An 18,289-nucleotide genomic window follows, 5' to 3' on the forward strand; every position below is an offset into this window, starting at 1 on the left:
ATTATCATTTTTCGATTGGAACATTAAAATAATTGCTCCTGTGTCTAGATATTGCTGTTACATACTTGTAATGGCACCCTCTTGTGTCCTTTTGTTTGCCATTCAGAACGTTCATGGAAATATGGAGAAGCAGTCAGAAAAACACAAAGAAGCACCATAACAAGTATATAACAGCAATATCTAAACATGGGTGCATTTTTGTAAAATTATTTCAATTAAATTTTATTTAACTTTTGCGTATCACATGAATTTAATATTTAATCATGGGAAACTTTAAAGGGAATGTGTTACAAAATTCTTTTTTTTGTTTTATTTATTTTTTTCTTCCACAAGGTGGGAAATATTAAAAATGAAATAAGAATTTTAAATGTTTTCCTATGTTGGCCACCAGAGTAAGTACTTTCCAGAATTACAGCAAGGTGAATCATTTTGTGAGTGATTCTACAATTGCAGAATGGGCTGATCACAGCAGCTATAGGACACACCAAAAGGCTAAGAAAGATGAAAGTCAAGAGGGAGACCCTGTGGTAAATGACTTTTCAGTTGACAAGTTCACACGGCGTGTATTTGACGTGATTGGCACATTTTACGTGCCGAAAAAGGCATAAAAAATGCTTGGTTAAGCTTCCCATTTATATCAATGGGAAGGTATGCCATTTGTACACAAAATGCGCTTTTTTTTCAAAAACCCGCATTGCGTAAGAGAAGCGACTAGCCAATTTTTGGGTACGTAAAACGTGCCAAATGTTCCCATAGTCAATATGACTCCTAATTATGCGCCGAAATGCGTAAAAAATATGCGAAAAAGGCATAGAAAAGCATGCCATTTAAATCAATGGGAAAGTGAGACGGTAATACATACAACTTTTTTTATGAGAGCGTTTTAAAGAAAGCAGTCTCAGGTCAATTTTTTTGTAGCGTAAAACGTGCCAAATGTTCCCATAGTCCTAACTATGCGACAAGAGGTGCAAAAAGCACGCACAAAAAAAACGCTGAAAAAGCATTAAAAATGCCTGTATTTGAAAATGCGCTTCACAAGAAACGCTAGTGTATTTGATGTGTTTACAAATAGGTTTTTTTGAGCGCCGTGTGAACATGCCCTAAGGGAATTATTTTTTATGGACCTCTAGTTTCTATTGCGGCGCAGGGGAGAAGACAGAAGACTGCTGTAGGAGAGTATAAGATTTTTTTATACTACATAATTTATTATTATTAATATATATAAAAATCTTATGCCTCTGTTTTTTTATTACTTTATTAGCTCCTTAGTAATGGGAGAAGTCTTTTTTGATGACGCCTATTAATAAGGCGGGGCTTAGAGTTAGCCAGTAAAATGGCGATCACTAATGCCACATTAATACCAGGTACCCTGCCACAAGGGGTACCGAGAAGAGCTGGGTACAATCCAGTACCCAAGCATCTGGAGTGATGGTTGGGCATTAGGGTGGCCGTAGACTGGTATTTTGAGGCTGGGAAGGGCCAAAAACCGTGGCCTTTCCACCCTAGTAATGCTAGGCAGTGGCTGCTTTATTGTATCTGGCTGGTTATGAAAATGGGGGGGGGACCCCACAATGTTTTTTGTCAATTATTTATTAAGCCTGTCCATTTTTCCTGCTACGAAAACATCCTCTTCAAGAACTGAATAATTACTTGCTGCCTAATATATCCCAACCCTTTACAGGTACTATTCACACGAGATAATCAATGTTATTCATTTCACCTGTCAGTGGTTTTAATGTTATGGCTGAACGTGTATATAGTTATGGAAATTAATACAGAGTTTTGCCATATATGATAACTAGGAATGGAGATGCTTGGCTTTAATTACAGGAACTGAAAATTGTTCTTTTATCTCTTGTTCCTGTTGTATATTCTTTACAGTATCAATTATGATGTCTTTCCTTTTTTTATCATTGAGTTCAAAGCGAGACAGATTGCAAAATAAAAATTGTGGGCAAAACATTTGACAGTTATTCTTATTAATGTTTTGAGATATATTGTGTACCCTAAAATAACACATTCTTACGAAGATTTGCTTCAAGAGAACTTTAATTTCATCAGATATATTGCATACAGATTAGAGGTTAAAGCAAGTTTTATTGATATTTAATACACTTCTAGAACTGTTAGTCTTGTTTTGTGATTTCTCTGTATAAAGCAGTTTCGATTCCAGAATGTGGATTACTTAACCCAATCCTAGAAGAGACAAGTAAAAAAAAGGATTTAATACCACATATTCTTAGAGATATGTAATAATTCCAAAAGTGATGGGAAACAGGTTTTTACATTGATCATTTGCAGCCTCAGAGCTATATGCAACCCACAGTGACATTCTGGACTTAAACTTTACCATTTTCCAGTTTTTAGAAAATGGATGTTGCTGGCACTCCCGGTAATTGCTTACATGCAGGCAGCATGTGACCGCTGCAGCCATTCAGAGGGCTCAGCGGTCATGTGTTGTATTTCTTGCATTATGCCGGAAATACCATTCATTACTACTGAGCTCTCTGATTTGATGCAGCGGTCACATGCTGCCTGCATGTAAACAATCGCCGGTCGTACCACTGGAACTTCAGCGTCAAATCGCCTGGGGGAAAGGAGAGGTGAATACTGCTTATTTTGTTAATTCATGTCATTTGCAGCCATTAGAAAAACAAAGGAAAGCAGACAGCCCCTTTAGGGTCCACAGTTTGACATTGTATATTACAGCACATTTTGTCGTTTGGTAAACAAATGATGTTAGTAAATCGGTAAAGAAAACGGTTGGCATTTTTTACTCTAAGTTATACAAAAACCCTTACACATGTACCTGAATAGTGTTGACTTCTCTACATTGCATCAGCCAAAGTGACAGAAAGGTGATCACCATATCTGTGCTTACTCTTTACTGAAATGTGACTTACTTTGCTAAGAGGAGCAGTACATTTTTTGGCAATTAAATAATTTAGGCACAAACAGCACTGCCTCCCTGTCTCTCCCCCTACATGATTTCAGCAAAGATACTACTGTCTCTCCCTGTTTATGATGTTGTTACAGATATTATTACCTCCCTGTCTCTCCATGTACATGAAGTAGACAGATAGTACTTTCTCCCTGTATATAATTTTAAAAAGTAAATATTTGAATATGCTGAAAAGCTCTACTGATAAGGAATAAGAAATAAAAAATAAGTGGAATAATCTCTTATTAATTTCAATGCAAGGCAACGCGTTTCGACACAGGACATGTGTCTTCATCAGGCCAAGGAGCCCTCCTTTACCTGTATATGACGTAGGTACAGATATTATTACCTCCCTGTTCATCCATGTACATGATGTAGACATAGACATAGAGACAGTACTATCAAGGACGTAGGTACAAATATTATTACCTCCCTGTCCCTCCATGTACAGTGAAGGAAATAAGTATTTGATCCCTTGCTGATTTTGTAAGTTTGCCCACTGTCAAAGTCATGAACAGTCTAGAATTTTTAGGCTAGGTTAATTTTACCAGTGAGAGATAGATTATATAAAAAGAAAAAAAGAAAATCACATAGTCAAAATTATATATATTTATTTGCATTGTGCACAGAGAAATAAGTATTTGATCCCCTACCAACCATTAAGAGTTGAGCCTCCTCCAGACCAGTTACACGCTCCAAATCAACTTGGTGCCTGCATTAAAGACAGCTGTCTTAAATGGTCACCTGTATAAAAGACTCCTGTCCACAGACTCAATTAATCAGTCTGACTCTAACCTCTACAACATGGGCAAGACCAAAGAGATTTCTAAGGATGTCAGGGACAAGATCATAGACCTGCACAAGGCTGGAATGGGCTACAAAACCATAAGTAAGACGCTGGGTGAGAAGGAGACAACTGTTGGTGCAATAGTAAGAAAATGGAAGACATACAAAATGACTGTCAATGACTGTCAATCGACATCGATCTGGGGCTCCATGCAAAATCTCACCTCGTGGGGTATCCTTGATCCTGAGGAAGGTGAGAGCTCAGCCGAAAACTACACAGGGGGAACTTGTTAATGATCTCAAGGCAGCTGGGACCACAGTCACCAAGAAAACCATTGGTAACACATTACGCCGTAATGGATTAAAATCCTGCAGTGCCCTGCTCAAGAAGGCACATGTACAGGCCCGTCTGAAGTTTGCAAATGAACTTCTGGATGATTCTGAGAGTGATTGGGAGAAGGTGCTGTGATCAGATGAGACTAAAATTGAGCTCTTTGGCATTAACTCAACTCGCCGTGTTTGGAGGAAGAGAAATGCTGCCTATGACCCAAAGAACACCGTCCCCACTGTCAAGCATGGAGGTGGAAACATTATGTTTTGGGGGTGTTTCTCTGCTAAGGGCACAGGACTACTTCACCGCATCAATGGGAGAATGGATGGAGCCATGTACCGTCAAATCCTGAGTGACAACCTCCTTCCCTCCACCAGGACATTAAAAATGGCTCATGGCTGGGTCTTCCAGCACAACAATGACCCGAAACATACAGCCAAGGCAACAAAGGAGTGGCTCAAAAAGAAGCACATTAAGGTCATGGAGTGGGCTAGCCAGTCTCCAGACCTTAATCCCACCGAAAACTTATGGAGGGAGCTGAAGATCCGAGTTGCCAAGCGACAGCCTCGAAATCTTAATGTTTTACAGATGATCTGCAAAGAGTAGTGGGCCAAAATTCCATCTAACATGTGTGCAAACCTCATCATCAACTACAAAAAACGTCTGATTGCTGCGCTTGCCAACAAGGGTTTTGCCACCAAGTATTAAGTCTTGTTTGCCAAAAGGATCAAATACTTATTTCTCTGTGCACAATGCAAATAAATATATATAATTTTGACAATGTGATTTTCTGTATTTTTTTAAAAATAATCTATCTCTCACTGGTAAAATTAACCTAGCCTAAAAATTCTAGACTGTTCATGTCTTTGACAGTGGGCAAATTTACAAAATCAGCAAGGGATCAAATACTTATTTCCTTCACTGTATCTCTGTTGTCTGTCAAGCATTATTTTAGTTTTTTACTTTTTTAGCCAGCTTAAATAATATAGCAGACAACTACTTTACCGGCAATACCAACTGAAGCCTGATAAAACAGAGGCTAACTGGTGCCAACTAATGGCGTTGGCCATCAGAAAAATAAAATCAAAATAAATAAATAAATCGCTAAAATGTGTGGGGTTATAAACACAAATGTGTCTCCATGTGTCTCTATATAAAAAGTGGAACAGAATGACAGTTAAAATGGTCAATGCAAATAGAGTCTTTGCCGCAAAAATAAACTTCAAATCCACACCAAGAGAATTAAAAAGGGTAGGCTTATAATCATGAGAAAAATATTTTGCTAAATTCCCAAAAATATGCAGAGTGTGAACATGGCCTAAGAGGCTCCATAGTTCATCCTTTTAATGTCAATCATATCACTCTCCCTTCGCTTCCGCCAGCAATGTGATTGCCTGACCAATCTGCACAGGCTGGGATCTGAATAGCCTATCAGGTTGAGAGCTGTAGAAGCAGCAGCAAAAACTGGTAAAATTCATTATTCCTGGAGAAAAACTAGTATAATGAGAGGCTGTCTCTATAGTAAATGTAAAGTTTTCTTTTACATTTTGGTCTCAAATTATAATTATATTACATTACAATAGTCATAAATGTCTAAAATTATTTTTTTTTATTACTACTTTAAGTTTTTTGACAAAATGCAATTGCTAAACAATTATTAGTATTATCACATTGTTCCAAAAATATAACGGTGCTCAGGAAAAAAAATTAGCTATAAAAGATTACCTGCTGGTAACTTAAATGGGTCTAGAGCTGATTTCACTGGTTCTTCTATTGGTAATCTCACTGTAAATGACAAAGGAGCAGCACAAAACGGTTTTGTTATGATTCCATTTCTGTTTGATCCTTTATAATTAATAAGACCAGGAGCTTTTTCCACTACTATCTTTTTACTTTCGCCTGTATTCATTATGCCAAAATGTTTTGCTGCTTGGCAGACTGAAGAATCCTAAAGGCAAATACAAGACTAATCAATCATGGTATTCTTCTATGACTTTTAATAATAAATTAGTTTATGGCAAACCAAACGTCATCGAAGAATAAAAGTTCTGTTTCAGGGGCGACTTACATAGCTGTAGGTATCGATGCCCCACACCATGGTTGATTGTGAGTTGCAGTCGGCTGGGCAAATTACTCTAGAAAAGTGTACATATAAATGTAAATTGAATGCAGACAAGAAGAGTTGTACAAGAAGAAAACTATAAAAGTCAGAAACATAAAGCCTGTTGTTGAACTTACTCTGTAACTAAATCAGCCAACTGTTTAGCAGTTGTTTCGCACGTAACAGAAACTACTGAGGAAAGAAAAGAAGACAATGATTGAGATATCCATTTTTCTATTGGTAAAAAAAATACTGTACGACTTATTTCTTTTTACTGTTAGTTTTTTAAACTTTTTATTCAACAAAAGAAGTCAAATATCAGTTTATATTATGTGTTAATCCCTTGACGCTCCATGACAAAACTGTACGTCATGGTGCGGGGGGGCCTGCACCATATACTGCGGGTGTCAGCTGTTTATTACAGCTGACACCTCGCACTTTCAGGCAGGAACCGAGGGAGCTCTGATCCTGGCCGTTTAACTACTTAGATGCCGCGGTCAATAGTGACTATGGCATCCAAGTTGCTGGAAGGAGGGGCGGTGGCCCCCTCTTGCAGCCCATCGACCTCCTGAGACGCAATCATGAAGTGGCAATGGTTGTCATGGCAGTCCAGGAGCCCACAGGTCTGCTTTCTTTCTGCTCCTGTTAAAGGGAATGTGTCGCAAATGAACATTTTTTACATATTTTTACATATTTTTATTGTATTTTTTTGTTTTTTTTATGTATTTTCTTTCCTTCAACAAGGTGGGAAAAATTAAATATTAAATAATTTGAAATGTTTTTCTATGTTGGCCACCAGAGGGAGCACTTCCCAGAATTACAGCAAGGTGAATCAGGCAAAGCAACTGACTCACAGCTGCTTTAAATGTGGGAGGGAGACTCACCCCTTCCCTATTTTTGGCTACATGCCAGGATTTGGATACTGCCAAAATTCTTGTATATATTCAAGAACATTCCCATTTTCTTACCTATAGCTTATCTTAACAAACTTCAATCGATTGTACAAAAATTCATATGGGGAAGACGAGACCCAGAGTTAAGTCCAACATTTTACACTTAACCCATCGTGAGGGGGGTTAAACACTCCCTCTGTTCTCCACTATTATAGAGCAGTTATCCTAGACCAAATGAGGTCACTCTGGTCAAAAGATAGATCAAAATTGTGTGTGGATATTGTGCTTCACTTCCTAGACAACCGCCTGTTGAGGCATCATTTAATTGCTTCCACAACTTTTAGAACAAATTTCAATCCCCCTTTCTTAACTTTACTAGCGATCTCTCTGGTTTGGAATCTAATTTCTAAAAGAGATGATCTCTTCAAATTTGACTTATATTCCGAACCACTAGAGGTCTCAGAATTGGCAATATCTGGGTTATGTCTCCCCCTTTGGAAAGAAAGGGGTATTGCTAAAGTAGGAATACTTTGGGAAAATGGCCATTTAGTATCTTTTCAGTTTCTAAACACCACAGAAAATCTTCCACACCCGGAATTGTTTACATTTTTGCAAATCCGACATCTACTACATGGTTTATCTTCTCCTTCTCTTCCGGTAGTACCTAGTCTTTTCAATGTTTCGCTACAGGCTCCCCACCCTTGTAAAAAAAAAAGGCATCTCAAGATGCTATTAGCTGATAAAGCAGGAACAGATCGACCCAATTTCTTATCTAAAAGATGTATGGGAACGTGATCTGAAATTACAAATATCAGAAGACCAATGGTTATCATCCTTCAACTCTATTATTAAAATTTCAAAATGTCTTTCACATTTGGAGAATTCTAGAATTTTTTTTTATCATTGGTATGGTACCCTAGTGAAACTTCAGAAAATGTTTCTAGGTTTTCTTCTAAGTGCTGGAAATGTAAGGCATCAGAGGGGAGTGTATGCTGGGAATGTCCTGTAGTCAATTCCCTTTGTCTTGGAGTATTTAAACTATTATCAAGACTATGCAAGGTTCACATACCACCTGTAATGATAGGGGTAGGGAAACGGACAAGTGAGCCCTAATCTACCCGCCACTCTGTCCCTGCCTACTTGCAACGACCCGCCCTAGGCGACGGGGTACAACTGGGTGGCGGTCCCTACGCTCAGTAAGTGCACGAGACAAACAGACAAGGGTACACAAAGCTAAGGGAAATGGGGCAGTTGCCCACGGCAACACCGTGAGCAACAAGAGTGGTGAACGAGCCGAGTCAAACCAGGAGTGCACGAGGTACCAAACGCAGAGCAGGAGAGTAGTCAGTAAGCCAGGGTCAGTATGGAGCAGGATCAAATAGTCAGGAGCTGTAGCTGGGCCAGGAAACCACACGAGAAGAATCACAAGCACTGGAGGAACAGGAAGGCAGGTATAAATAGACAGAGGGCAGGAGCTAGCTGAGTCTGGCCAGGCTGCGATAGGCTCTCCCACTCCTAAGCCTGCCAGCCTGAGTGGTGGAAGCTGGAGTCAGTCTCAGAGACATAGACTCAGGTGCCGACTGATTACCTATGGGCGTTAACCTCGCTGTGCCTGGCAGATCCTTTACACCACCAGACCCAGCCCTGGCGTTATTATGTTTGGGCTTAAAACTCTTTCCTAATGATCATATCACAACCATATCACACTCTTTAATTACAACTAGACTAAAAATTGCTCAACATTGGAAGGATGACTGTCAACCAACATTGAAAATCATAATTAAGGGTATAAATGATAACTGTTGGCATGAGCTAACCTATGCCGGTGTCAATTGCAATCGTTTTGTACTAATATCTAAATGGAGGTTGTGGCTTGATAGCCCACACAATACTATCCCCCTTTCTGGATTCTAAATATTCTTGTAACTTTTATGGATTGGGGGACTAATCCTCTTCATCTTTCCAGGTTCTACTCTCTGCTGATAACAACCTAAAGAGTTACTTATATAGGCAAATATCTCTCTCTATACATATAGATTTCTATCTGGTCTCATCCGTACTATGCTTCTCATAGACCATCATTGTATTACCATTGACTCCTTTTGTTATGTAGTGTACTATTTGAATGTTCTCAAATGTACTTGCCATTCTTTGTATTTGATATATATTTTCAATAAAAATTGAATGGAAAAAATATATAAAATACTTACCCCCTGGGCGTTGTCATATCAACATGTTCTTCTGATCTCTGTCTGGGCTGGCCTCCTGGCATGACATTTTATCACATGTGATTGCTTCAGCCAATCACGGACCACAGTGGTCACATGGGCTGCACCGTCATCCCAGGAAGTCCGGCTGCACGGATAACAGAGGGATGCCTCGCTATGACAATGCCTGAGGGCTAAGCATGCATTTCTTTCCAGCGGTGTTTCCGGAGCGGAGATTGCGCCTGAAAATCTGCAATTTGGTGAGTTTTTTTCAGGCAGAATTCCCTGCGGGTTCAAGGACGGATACGCTGTGTGAACATAGCCTAACATGCTGCTCTTACATAGGACAGCATATTAAGCTGACAGTTCTTCTTGAAAACTTCTAGTCCATATTATAAATAAATACAATTACATTTTTATAACCATGTACTGTGGTCATATAAATGTTACCACAAGGCTGTGCAGTATGTCTGTATGACTTACATGTGTCTAGCAAAATTTCCAGTAAATGTCTATCCAATTGTTGATAAAATTCCAGTAATTATAAACAGCAAGCGTGCTACAGTCTTACATTTTCTACATAACGTCACAATATTAGAAGTGTGGGTGGGAGTCTAGTGGAGGCAAATTTAATGAGTGTATTCCGCGCACAATCCCTAAGAAGCACTTCATCGTAACATTTCTAGTAGGAGTTCCTGTAAAGTCTTTGTTAACACTGCAGAACATCTGTTTTGAGACACACAAGTACCCAGAAATTCCTACTTTAGAAACAAAGCAGACTTTGCTTCCTGAAAAACCTAACTATATGGAACAGACTTCAAGTCTAGCTATTATCTGATTCCGAGGAAGGGTCAAGAAAAGCCAATCCTTCCATGCTCACACCCTTCTGACGGAACTTACAATAAATCAAGGAATTATCGTATTATTGACTGCTGTTTGCTTGTTTTTCATTGCAGCTCCAAATTAATTTTTTTATTTTTTCGTAAATCTGATGTGTATATATAGAAATGCTAACTTCATCCCCTAAGTCCAGAAAGATATATATGGTAATGTATACATAGGGTGGCTTAAAGGGGTTTCTGGGAGTCATACACTGACAGCTCTTCATTCCACTGATTAAGGGGGGTCCTTGGGGTTGGACCCCCACTGATCAAACGTCGATAAACTATCCTAAGAGTAGACCATCAATGTTTGACTTCAGATAAATCCCTTTAAAAAAATAAATATTTCAGTCATCACAACTGACACTTCTGTAAGAAAAGGTCATTATTGCACAATTGTTTTAGCTGTAGGATTCTTGCTTGGGTCCAGTGGCACCAGTCCGGAAGTCAGGCTCTCATAGGAATGTATTGAGAGCCTGAGTTCCGGTTTACTGAAAAGCACAGTGATTCCAGACAGGTCAAAGTGAAGATTACGTGGGTGGCGCTGGACCCGAAAACGACACGATGCAGGCATCGGTAAGTATTTCTGCACACAGCACCCCACTGAAACACCAATGTACAAATGGAGGGGGCAATAAAAGAAAAAAGTGGAGTGTTTCTTTAATTTCATAAGGTTTAGAGATGTTTGGCTATGCATTATTAGATATGAGATTTGAACAAATCGAATCCACACGTTGTGTTAAAACTACACCGAAAAAAATGTTCATCAATGGACCTGCGCTGCAGTTTTTTTTAATCTGAAGCATTTCAATTTATGCTTTGAAATCACTGCTTTTCTGTTGTGGTTTTTCCCCATTGAATCCAATGCGGAGGTAAAACCCGAAACAAATAGCAGACGTTGCAATTTTTGCGGAGGAAAAACTGTGATTCTGCCGCAAAAAACGCTACTTGCCCAGATCTCCATGCTTCTTCGTCAAGCCTGGTGTCCAGAGATGACGTTTCATCCCATGTGACTGCAGCAGCCAATCACAGGCTGCAGCGGTCACATGGGATAAAATGTCATCCCAGGAGGCCGGGCTGCAGGAGATCAGAGGGATGCGTCACCATCACTACTGGTAAGTATAGGCTTTTTTTTTTACCTGCTGTTTTCTGCAGCGGACAATCTGGTGCGGTTTTTCGGCCGGAATTTCCTGTGGGGACCGGTGCGAATATGCTCTGTACCTTTATGCAGCGTATCCGCCCTGTGTGAACATACCCTGGCAGTACTCCAGAACTCTGGGAAAGCCTACATATATTGAATACATTTTGATGGTCTGGAGGTTAAAGGGATTTTCTAGCCAGTAAAAATTGATGGCCTATCCACAGGATAGGTCATCAATAGCTGATGAGTCGGGGTCTGACTCACGGGACCCCCACTGATCAGCTGTGTTGAAGGGGGTGCAGCGCTCGTACGAGCGCTGCTTCCCCTTCCTTTCTACTTGTTCGCTGTGAATCGTCGACACGGATGTAGCGGTGATTCACAGGTATTGCAGTCTTCTTCTCCCATTGAAGTGAATGGGAGAAAAGGCTGCAATACCTGTGAATACCCGCAAGTGGCGTAACTACCGCTGTAGCAGCCATAGCGGCTGCAACGGGGCCCGCGGCATGAGGGGGCCTGTGTCGTCCGCCGGTATGGGCCACCCCATGCCGGTGGCTCCACTAGCAGCCACTATGGCTGCAACAGTGGCAGCGACGCCATTTTCAATGGTATCTGCGTCCTTTGGACGCAGATGCTATTGAACCCTATGGCAGAGAACAGAGGTACCTCCCTGCTCTGCCATAGGCTACAGGCCACGTTCGGCCTCATGCGCAGGGATTCCCGCGCAGGCTGGCGAGATGACGTCACTGGATAATGCCGGCCTACGCAAGGATCCCGTCGGCATTGAGGAGCAGCTCCGTTCGTTGCGGGAACAAGGCCTTGGTAAGTAGAAATATTTTTGTTTTATTAGCTTGGGGGGCAATATATGGCGCTACTTACGGGGGGACTGTATGGCACTATCTACAAGGGGGCTGAATAGCACTGTCTATAGGGGGGACTCTATAGCACTGTCTACTGGAGGCTGTATTGCACAATCTACAGGGGACTGTATGGCAGTCTACCGGGGGGGCTGTATAGCACTTTCTACCAGGGGGCTGTATAGCGCTGTCTACTGGGGGGCACTATAGCACTGTCTACAGGGAGGGCTGTATAGCACTGACTACAGGGGGGCTGTATAGCGCTGTATACAGGGGGGGCTGTATAGCGCTGTCTACAGGTGGGGCTGTATAGCACTGTCTACAGGGGGGTCTGTATGGCACAATCTACAGGGGGATGTATGTCACAATCTACAGTGGGGCACTATTTACCAAGGGGGGCTGTGAGTAGCACCCAGGGGAGGGGAGAGGGGCCCAGTCAAAAGTTTTCTGTGGGGCCCAGTGTTTCCTACTTACGCCCCTGATCGCCGCTAAATGTGTGTCGACGATTCACAGTGATCAAGTAGAAATGTACAAGCGCTGCACCCACTTCAAAACCACTGCTTTGTAGGGGTCCCGGGAGTCGGACCCAGATCTATCGGAAATTGATGGCCTATCCTGAGGATAGGCCAATTTTTACTGGCTGGAAAACCCCTTTAAGACCTGCTGTATGGGAGGCAGAAACACCTTCAGCAAGCCACAGGCTACACTATTATCTATGAGCCATCTCTGCCTAAATACCTCAATAGTATTCTTTTTCGCAAGGATAATGTACTAGTGTATATATATTTATATGCCAGTACATTACAGCCAGAAAATGCCCACCCATAGTGCCTCCCAACACTGTATAATGCCTCCATAGAGCCCCACACTGGATAATTCCCCATAGTGCCTACACACGGGATAATGCCCCTATAGCTGCCCCCACACAGAATAATGCCCCTATAGCTGCTCCCACACAGTATAATGCCCCATATTGCCTCCCCACACTGTATAATGCCCTTATAATAGCTGCCCTCCACACAGTGTAATGCCCCCATAGAAATCCCCCCACACATTATAATGTCCCTTAATGCGCCCATACAGTATAATGCCCCCATAGTGCCCGTACACAGTATAATGCACCTATAGCTGCCCCCACACAGAATAATGCCCACATAGCTTCCCCCACGCAGTATAGTGCCCCGCTCCATAGCTGACCCTCTACACCCAGTATGCCTTCAAAGTGCGTGAGGACGCAGTTGCAGTTGCCCTTGGGACATATCACCAGCCGCCCAGGACAGCGAGACACTGACCGGAATCAGGGACTGTCCCGCTTGAACCGGACAGTCTGGAGGTATTTAAAGAGGCTCTGTCACCACATTATAAGTGGCCTATATTTTACATAATATGATTGCCGCTGTAATGTAGATTACAGCAGTGTTTTTATTTAGAAAAAAAGATAATTTTTAACGGAGTTATGACCTATTTTAGCTTTATGCTAATGACTTTCTTATTGGACAACTGGGTGTGTTTTTACTTTTTGACCAAGTGGGCGTTGTGGAGAGAAGTGTATGACGCTGACCAATCAGTGACCAATCAGCGTCATACGCTTCTATCCATTCATTTACACAGCAGATAGTGATATAGCTATATAACTATGTGCAGCCGCATAAACACACTATAACATTACTGCAGTGTCCTGACAGTGAATATAATTTACCTCCAGCCAGGACATGATGTGTATTCAGAATCCTGACATTTCTGTAACGTTTCTGTGAGATCTACAGCAAGGCAAGCGTAATTACGCGAGATTACGCTGTAAACTGTCATTTAAAACGAGATTACGCTTGACTTGCTGTAAATCTCACAGAAACGTTAGCGAAGTGTCAGAATTCTGAATAGACATCACGTCCTGGCTGGAGGTAATGTATATTCACTGTCAGGACACTGCAGTAACGTTATAGTGTGTGTATGTGGCTGCACATAGCGATATAGCAATATCGCTATGTGCTGTGTAAATGAATGGGGAGTAGTGTATGACGCTGATTGGTCACTGATTGGTCAGCGTCATACCCTTTTCTCCACAACGCCCACTTGGTCATATAGTAAAACACGCCCAGTTGTCCATTGAGAAGCTCATTAGCATAAAGCTAAAATAGGTCATAACGCCGTCAAAAATGATAATTTTTCTAAATAAAAAAACACTGCTGTAATCTACATTACAGCGCCGATCACATCATGTACAATATAGGGCACTTATAATGTGGTGACAGAGCCTCTGTAACCATGAAAGTTGATTTCAATATACCGATATCAGTATGTCACCATTACCAGTATCTGTCACTAGGTGCCAGTACTGCTGTAGGCTTCTATCCTCTATCCTTCTCTAGTTTACTAAACCTTAATAAACTCAATGAACTCAATAATTTCACAATTTTTTGGTTTTGCCCTTTTCTTTCTTCTTTCCAGCCTTTCAAGTTTTGAATTTGTGAAAATGAAGTAAAGTGCAAGATTATTTTTGTAAGCCTCAAGCAAAGTAGCTGAAACATTACAGGGCATGTTTCAATATCATCGCAACAGATGCATAGGCTTCATAATAGTCAAAGCTGAAAATGATCCCTATAAGCTCTTTTTAAACATTTTGAAGTACATTTGTGAACTGCTTCATATAATTGCCTGGCTGATAAACAATGACAGTGTCATTTCTGTGTATTGCTTACACCTTCTGGAGGTTTTATGTTTTTTATCCAAAAATATATTGAAAGGAATGGGTGGAACTCAAAGGATGCAACAAATTTAATTTTATGTAAAACAGCAGAGAATTCGATAAGTTAAAAAATAATAATATTATGGATCAATTGCAAAAACTGGGTCAGAGGAAAAGCAAAATAATGCTGATATAAAATAACTTACATTCAAGGGCATAAATATATGGGACGTAAAGCTTGTCATTCCACCTGGACCCTGTAGTCTCATTGGCCCCAATGGCACCTCTTCCACTTAAAGGGATATTCCCAAAATCGATAATGATCACCTATCCACAGGATAGGTGATACTTGTCTGATTGTTAGGGGCCCCACCACTGGAACCCCCACCAATTGCGAGAATAGGGGTACCGAACACCACTGTTCCTCCTCAATCGAGCTTGAATGTAGTGGTGGTTAAGCATGCTCCTGCCACTCCATTCAATATCTATATGACTGACACTTGGCTGTTTCCATCATTTCGATAGACTTTTAATAGAGCGACAGCGCGCACACATGACCACCACTACAGTCAATGTCCTACTCATTACGGTTGAGCAGGGAGAGGGAACAGCGGGTTCTAGACACCCATTCTCGCGATTAATGAGTGTCCCAGTGGTGGGACCACTAGCGATCAGACAATTATCAACTATCCTGTGGACAGGGAATAATTGTCGATTCTAATACAGCAGCGCTATAAATAGGACATGATGATTGAGGGGCCTATTACAAATTTTGCATCGTGACCCAGAAGCATCAAGATACCCCTCTGGCTCCATCCATCATAAGGTTTAGCAAGGTTAATAAATAAAAGCATTTGATCACCATTGGTAATGTTTTTGTTTGCGTAAGGTCTTAATATAGTCCTTTGATATTGTCAACTAGGAACATCTTTCTTCCCATCCACAAAATGAGTAAACTAACTGAAAACCACAGGATGTGATACTAACATAACTTTATAGGCTATGTAAACCTTTGAAAGGGATTTTTTTTATTTTATCTTATTTTTTAGAAAAAGGTCAGTCAGTGCGTTTGGTGAAACTTTATAATTCGTTTTTATTAAAAATTGGTTTTAAATTTTGAGATACAGCTGCTCTGTATCCTATATTCAGAATCATACAGAATCCATAAGTCCCGCAGACCTAACGGGTTCAGTGTCAGCGGGTCCTGCATGTCTCTGACACGCAGGATCGAGCGGCTATCGATTACAGGTGGATCCGGGATGTCAGACACGCAGGACCCACTCTCACTGAACCCGTCAGTCCCGCGGACCTGACGGGAACAGGATTTAGCAAACGATTCAGCTGCTCTGTATGTAGATTACAGAGCTGTTGCATCTCAAAAAGTAAGAATAATATTTAATAAAAAATTATTATAAAGTTAAACCAATGACACTGATTGGCCTTTTAAAGAAACAAAAAAATCCAGTTCAAAGGTTTACATAGCCTTTAACCTAACGTATGCTCCATTTACAATACAACCCTATTGCTTACGTCTCTCAGTCACCCATATAGACATGGACAGGGCATAAGTTATGCTATTTTTTTAATTTCCTAAAGTAAAGGCTTTGTACAGAATTACACATTTAGAACTATTGATATAGAATACTCTACATATGGATGTGTGCAGTATAAGGTTAGGACTACACCTAGATTTTTTATTGCTCACTACAAAAAAATGCTTTGAGATCGCTGTCCGTAGTAATGTATTGTGTACATGCTGGGATTTCTGAGCAGTTTTAGAAAGGTGTAGCTACTTTTTTCCTTTCTTGGAAATCTCTGTAAAAGGTTTTCATCACTCTATAGGATATAGTCAGTCTGTGTGTAGCCCTAGGGTAAGTGGCTTGCTGAGGACAGCTGCTCTTTAGTGACTCACGCTCCATCTGTAGATACTTTTTCCTTGGTACTTAAGTTTTACACATTACTCTGTTTTGTGCAAAATAACTAAATTATTTCTCGTGATCCAAATGAATCACATTAACAGCATTACCAAAATCAGTTTACAACCTATTCTCACATTAAAAGCCAAGTTTGCGTTATCAATATCTTACTACAAAAGGTCCAGACATGTTTTTTCCTCTGAAATTAAATTAAGTTGTTTTTTTTTTACCTACTTTGCAGAAGTGGTTAGTTGTAGCCTGTAGGTTAGTTATAAATTAGTTATAGTTATATACGTATCGCCACACGGTTAGAATTTCCATTTGAAATGTAAAATTGGACATATACTGGTAAATCAAATAAGTTAGAGCAGTTTTGATGATTAGATTTGTTGTAGTAACCATTTTTAAAAAATGAAAACAGGAAGTTGCGTCATATTGTCTCCCAGCTTTGAAACATGTGATAACAAAGCAGAAGTTTACAGAGAGGCTCATGTAACTCCTTCCCGACCGCCCACCGTCTTTTGACATCAGGCGGTGCAGGTCCCCAGTCTACAACGACCTCTTTTGGCGTCGCTGTAGATCAGGCTGATGAGCGCTCATCCTCTAAGCAGGAGCTGTAACTAACAGCTCCTGATTCTAGAGAAGCCTCCTGAATAGAGCTGGGAAAACATTCGGACCCCAGCTGTTTAACCCTTTGATTGCCGCGGTCCGTGACAATAAAAAAATAGATTTTATTGCTCCTACACTAAATAAATGCAAAAAACCTACACATATTAACGTGAAGAATTAATCGAATGGGTTATTTAGCATTAAACATGAATGGGATAAAAAATAAACAAGAAAAACAATGCAGAGAATAGCTTTTTCCTATATTCACGCCTTAAAATTCTGTATCTAAGCCTGCCTTGTGGTAAGCTTATATACAGGGTCTAACAGACTGTATCACACATGGGCTTAGATACAGGGCCCATGTGTGATACGGTCGGTTGGACTATGTATCTAAGCTTACCACAAGGCAGACTTAGATATAGGACCCCAGCAGACAGTAATTGTCATGATGCAGGGTGTGGACCCACTGGATCATACAGCGTAGCGGAACGGCAGCTGACCAAACAGGTAAGTACAGAGTATAAAGTCCAGAGAGAGTACCTGTGGCAACTTGGACAGCAGTAAGGCAGGCTCGGCTGGGACCAGGCGGCAGGTAGATGCCAGGCGTGGCGTAGTAGAACAGGCGTGGTATGCAGCACAACACGACAACAGCTCAGCACGGTACAGGATCTGGATAGCACGGGAGACAGGATAAGGGATACAGGAACAGGGAACACTTGGAAACTGGAAGACACTAGGGGACCATTAGCAAGACAAACTTTGGGAAACTAACAACGCTCAGGCAAAGAACAAGAGGGCAGGGCCCTTTTTATAGCCCAGTAGCCTTCTTGGCTATATTGTAGACTTCCTGCAATGTGCACGCACTGGCCCTTTAAGACCGTGCACTCCGGGAGACAGTCTCGAAACCACGAAGTGAGTGCCGGCGCCTCACAGGAGGACGATG

General features: G+C 41.0%; 1 protein-coding gene across 1 annotated transcript; it reads right to left on the bottom strand.

The window, feature by feature from the left end:
• Positions 1-2,070: 2,070 nt before the first annotated feature.
• Positions 2,071-18,005, bottom strand: LOC142657118 (vitrin-like). Its single transcript, XM_075832162.1, has 5 exons — positions 17,887-18,005; positions 6,297-6,351; positions 6,127-6,193; positions 5,784-6,006; positions 2,071-2,196 (listed from the first exon to the last, which is right to left on the bottom strand). The coding sequence occupies exons 3-5, from the start codon at positions 6,154-6,156 to the stop codon at positions 2,186-2,188; spliced, it is 264 nt and encodes an 87-aa protein (XP_075688277.1). The 5' UTR covers positions 6,157-6,193; positions 6,297-6,351; positions 17,887-18,005; the 3' UTR covers positions 2,071-2,185.
• Between the last annotated feature and the right edge of the window lie 284 nt (positions 18,006-18,289).

This window comes from Rhinoderma darwinii, chromosome 7 (assembly GCF_050947455.1).
Source record: "Rhinoderma darwinii isolate aRhiDar2 chromosome 7, aRhiDar2.hap1, whole genome shotgun sequence".
NCBI lineage: Eukaryota > Metazoa > Chordata > Amphibia > Anura > Rhinodermatidae > Rhinoderma > Rhinoderma darwinii.

Excerpts from the sequence above, each read along its gene's own strand:
- LOC142657118 (XM_075832162.1), bottom strand. The coding sequence starts at position 6,156 with ATGGTGTGGGGCATCGATACCTACAGCTAT. Across the intron at positions 6,007-6,126 it reads GCATCGATACCTACAGCTAT|GATTCTTCAGTCTGCCAAGC; the intron begins GTAAGTCGCCCC and ends ATTTGCCTTTAG.